We start from the raw sequence: 5,325 nt of genomic DNA, 5'->3' as shown, positions 1-5,325 counted from the left end.
TGTGAGAAAGTGAGGTTATATTACTATCTCACCAGGTGATCACACAGCCTGTTAGTTAACTGCATGGAAAACTCCAGGTTAATACAAAATCATGCTCCACTAAAAACTTTTTTTTTAAAAATGTATTCACGATTTTAGCTTTATCAGATGCCTTTCCTAAAGTAGTATTCAAGTTCTGTATTTATATTTTCCCACTTCTTTCTCTCATTCTTCCCGAAGTCTTCTCCCAAATAATAGTGATACCTTCAGCAGTGTTAGAAGGGGAAAAAAAAAAAAATCCCTGAAGAGTAGAGACTGAATTGTATTCAAACTGTGCTGAAGTGAGCCGGCTATCTTTTAACATGCTGAACATATCCTATGCAAATTTTAAAGGGGTGTTAACCAAGGATCATTGTTGTAATCTCAGTGCTTTGTAAACATGGTACTACTCTACATCACTGCAGCTTTTTTACATCACTAAAGCTTCTTCCCATTCAGTTTTCTCAGTTGCAGAGGCTCACAGAGAGAGGCAACTTCCAAATCCATTCAGTTCCAACTTGCAATTTCTTTTGAGTAAATTATTCTATCTGCTTATACTTGCAGGGAAGTATAACAACAACTATTATATTCAAAGTGTGCTTTTATCAAATAATTGAGAAAACAAGTTTATTAACCACAAAGCACATCAGAGAAAGTTTAGAACACACAAAATTATCAAACTAAAGAACATATTTTATTTTTAATAAAATAGTGGAGCATGAAAAATAATTGTATATTACAAATATATACAGCACAAAACTGTGCACCCCCAGCACAGTAAAGAGCATCACTTTATACAAAGCTTCCCTTTGCAGAATCTAGTGCTTCTTGATCTATTCATAGTGAGAATTTGTTTAACAATAGAAAGAGTCAATAAGCCCTTTGGGTCTCTTTGAATTGATCCCCCCCCTTTTTTTTTGCACAAATCAGTCCAAACGTGTATAACATTGGCTTGATTTCCATTAAAAAGCCACAAAATGTAACACTAAAGGGTTTCTGAGGACTAGACCTCTTAGTTCTTTTGTTAAGAGATTTCTTTTGTTGTCTTTATGTACAGCAAAATACTTGTTTCTCTTTTCATGTCATGGTAAGAAAAAAAATGTATTGCACATTATTCTTATTCACAAAGTTTGTGTCTGGTGCAGGAAGTTTCTTTTTTAGTGAAAGAATATTGGTGAGCATTATAGATTGAACCTATTTTTAGGCACTCCAAACCCGCTAGGCTGAGATGAGTTGTAAAGGATTTCTCTCTCTCTCTCTGTCTCTTTTTTATAAAAAGTTAGCACGGAAGTTGCTTTCACAGATAGCATACTTACTGAGGATAGGCCTCTTTGGGACCTTAGTTTCCCTAAAGAGACAATGCTCACTTGGGCCCTTTTAAAATCAAATCATTGCTCCATAAAACTTGACCATACCTTGTTACTCAGAAACCTGTAGGAAATCCAGCTCAGCTACATGAAAAAGTTAAATAGGGTGTTGGGTTTTGGTGTTTTTTTGAAAAATAAATCTGAGGCCTGGATGAAGTACTTAACTACAAATTAGTAACAGAAGAGACTGTTTTAATTTACAATATTTCTTTCACTGAAAACCTTTCCATAAGTACATTTACCTTCAGTTTTTCACCAGGTCCTGAATTCAGCGTGATACATTTTTTGCCTTGAGATATTAAACCGTTCTGACAATAAAATTATTTTTAAATTTTTGACCGCTACTGTTGACATTTGTAAGTCTGTAAGGTGAGATATAGTCTTTTCTAAAACCTGGTCACACACAAGTGGGTGGCTGTAATGTCGATTCGTATTTTGCAAGGTGAGTTTTCTGTGGATGTTGAGGTTTTTTGTAGATTCCGCTACTTGTAATAACACTTGCAGGTTTTCTCCTGCTTCTCTTCTTCAATCTTCGACTACAAACATTTTGCCAGGACTGAAGAGTCTTGGAAGTCCAGATCCACATACCACTAGTAATGCCCACAACTAATAACATAAAGATTTTGACCATAAAAATTTCTACTGCTGGAATAGAGTTATTCATCATGCAGTCTAAATTTTTAGTCTGATTGTTCATCTTGCATTTCTGTTGAGTTGCCACAATTTTCCAATAATCCATATTAAGTCTTTCATAAAAATAGCAAGCTATGACACAAGTTGCAGGCACTGTATACAAGACTGAGAAGACGCCAATCCTGACCATAAGTTTCTCCAACTTGTCAGTATTTTCTCCACCTGTTTTCATCACCCTCCTGATATGAAAAAGGGCCACAAAACCAGAAAGAATAAAAGAAGTGCCAATGATTAGATAACAAGCCAAAGGAATGAGTACAAACCCCGTCAAGGCATTCACATCCATGCTTCCAACATAGCACAACCCTGTCAGCTCATCTCCAGCCACCCTTCTCATAACTAGGATCATTATGGTCTTCACAGCCGGAATGGCCCACGCTGCCAAATGGAAGTAGCTACTGTTTGCTTCAATCGCTTCATGCCCCCATTTTTTCCCAGCTGCTAGAAACCACGTTAAAGTCAAGATTACCCACCACAAGGAACTTGCCATACCAAAGTAATACAGAACCAGGAACACAATGGTGCAGCCAGTGCTCTCCAGTCCTTCCTGGATGACATAGAGTTGGCCACTGTCCCTATCGCAGGCAATACTTTCAGCACCCGAAAAGAGGCGAATAATGTACCCCACTGAGTAGACACAGTAGCACATGGAGAGGAAGATAATGGGCCGCTCGGGGTACTTGAAACGCTGAGGATCTATCAGAAAAGTGAGTACGGTAAAAGCACTGGAGAAGAAGCACAGAATGGACCAGATGGCAATCCAAATGACGGCAAATTGTTTGTCATCCTTGCTCCAGTACACGTCAACCCCTGGAGTGCAGAGCGGTGCGCAGGAAGCGCTCTTTTCCACATGGTGGAACTTGCCAGGATTTTCACAGGAGGTCCTGCTGAGGCTGTCCTTATGCTGCTGCAGATCGTGGCCACTGCTGGGCCGCTGTGGACGAAACATGGGTGGCAGCATGCTGGATCCTCTGGGCGGCTCATCCGACCCGTTGTTGGGGGCTTCCATGCACAGGTAATTGGGGTCATTCTTGTTGGGCAGTTTGCTGCAGTCCAGAGAGTCTGGCCACTTAAAATTGAACTGCTCCATAATAGGAGAGCATTTCAGCCTCGCCTGCTCGCACATGACCCTGCAGGCTGGGATCGGCGTGGAAACCTGCTCCGTGCACATCGGGGCGTAGAGGGAGCAGAGGAAAAATTTCAGATGGCTGTGGCAACCGTACTCCACCAAGGGGGCAAACTCGTGCAGCTGAATGGCAGCTTCCCTTTGGTTTTCGTGTCCCATCAGGTTAGGCATCCTCGTCATGTTGTACCCTATATCCTTGCACATGGGGATTTCTATGGGCTGGCACCTCCCGTCGCCGGGGCGGTCAATGTCTATGGAGCTTATCCCCGCGCAGAAGCCGGTCAGGCAGCAGAGCAGCGGCAGCAGCCTCCGGACCAAGTTCCTCGTCGCTGGCCCCATTGCGGCGGCCGCGGCCGCGGCGGCGCAGGCGGCCATCCAGCCACGCGTGCGGCCGGAGCGCGGCTCCCTCCCGCGGGCGCCCGGCGCCGGGGGCGTGCGGGGCGGGGAGCGGGTGGCGGGGGGGGGCCGGGCGGGAGTCACTTCAGCGGCCGCACGGCTCCTGCCTGGGACCGCATCGCCCCCGACCTTCGCGAGGGAGCTGGGCGGCGGGGGACGGCGGCGCGCCGGTCAGCATAGCCCGGGCCGCGGCCGCGGGCAGCGCCCGCCCCGCTCAGCGCCCGGCGCCGCTCCGCATCGGCCCCGCCGGCGGCGCCGGGGGGGCGGGCGACTTGGCGAGCGACCAGGCAAAGAGAAAGCACCCCCAACGCACAGATGCGCCAAACTTACTGCGGGGAGCCCGGCAACTTTCTTTTCCCCGGGCTTCCACTTTTGCGCTGCGTCTTTCCAGCACCCTTCCTCCTCCTCCTCCTCCTCCTCCTCTGCCTCCTCCCCGCTGCTGCTTCCCCGAAGCGCAGGCAGAGCGACGCCGGACTAGTTTGGGTCTGGGCAGATCCGAGCGATCACTGCTTCAACTTGCACGTGTCTCGGGCGGCTTTTTGGTGCAGCGGGTTTCTCCAGGGATTTTCCTCTCCTTACAACGGGTCCCAGCTCCGTACTTTCTTGCCGAGAGGTGGGGATTGGTTTATCCGAGTGCAGAATAAAGGAGGAGGAGGAGGAAATATCTAAGCCATTGAAGAGGGGGGCCTGAAAAATCCCCCCCCCCCCCCGCGCCCCGTCTCGCCGCCCTCTGGTCTGGGTTTGCAATAGGTCGGCTCTTCGGCGCTTTGCAGAGCAGGGCTGGCTCGTGTGCGTGCGTTGTCTGTGTGCCTGCTCCGCTCCGCTCCTCCCGCATTAGCAGGAACTCCTGGGGCTGGAGCAGCTGGGGTTTTCAGGGGGCGGCTGAGTCCAAGGATAAAATAAATAAAATAAAAATGAAAAAAAAAAAAAAACCAAAAAAAAAACCTGGGCAGGATCCGCCTCGCATACGACATCCACTTTGCATGAGAAAGGTGAAGCTGACACGGTGATTACTTTCCAATCACTCGGAACGCCTCGAAACCTCCTTAAGGACCCCTACAGGTTCTCCTTGATCAGCACAGATTAGAAAAAGCCCCATTTGTTTCTCTCTCCTTCTGTCTTTCCTTCCTTTCGCCTTTCCCTCCCGTTGCCCTCCCTTGAAAGTTTAACAAGATCTTTTCTCTAGAAGGCGTCAGCCTAACCTCCCTCACTCAGGTAGGAAGCCAGGGAGAGCGAGTGCTTCAGACTTCGCGTCTCCTAATAAGAGGGTTGAAGGTGGTGCCTCCTTGACTGCCTTTATTGGAGGGGGGGGGCAATGCTTTAGCAGGGAGGATGTGGGGAGGAGGATGCGTTTTATGGCGAGGGCTATAAACTCTTCGCTGCCAGGGTCATAAAATATGGTTGCTTTCAGCCTGGAATCTCAGCTGTTTTCAAATGTCGTGCTTTGGCTCGAATTCCTAAATGAACAGGACAGGCAGGATTGCTGAAAAAGTACCTGATTATGGTTTTAATCACAGTATGGCATCACTCGAAAAGTAGCTTGCCTTCCCCCCCCCCCCCCGCCCTTCCTTTCCTTAAATAAGAAACCGTAAGAGGACTAGAGACGTACCCTTGGGAAAGTTACTTCATCCACTATAGGAAAAGATACTTGCAGATTTTGGAGTCGGAGATCATTCTAAAGTGAGTTGTGTTTACTTTTGAAGTTAAGCTTTGAGATTTATTTTG

The 5,325-nt window shown here is 47.1% G+C and overlaps 1 protein-coding gene across 1 annotated transcript; it reads right to left on the bottom strand.

Annotated features, from left to right (window-relative positions):
* Nucleotides 1-709: 709 nt before the first annotated feature.
* Nucleotides 710-4,883, bottom strand: FZD10 (frizzled class receptor 10). Its single transcript, XM_030026645.1, has one exon. It carries the CDS (start codon nucleotides 3,577-3,579, stop codon nucleotides 1,783-1,785), a length of 1,797 nt encoding a protein of 598 aa, XP_029882505.1. The 5' UTR covers nucleotides 3,580-4,883; the 3' UTR covers nucleotides 710-1,782.
* Between the last annotated feature and the right edge of the window lie 442 nt (nucleotides 4,884-5,325).

Source organism: Aquila chrysaetos, chromosome 9, assembly GCF_900496995.4.
Source record: "Aquila chrysaetos chrysaetos chromosome 9, bAquChr1.4, whole genome shotgun sequence".
NCBI classification, from domain to species: Eukaryota; Metazoa; Chordata; class Aves; order Accipitriformes; family Accipitridae; genus Aquila; species Aquila chrysaetos.
This window is presented reverse-complemented; position numbering and strand designations above follow the sequence as displayed.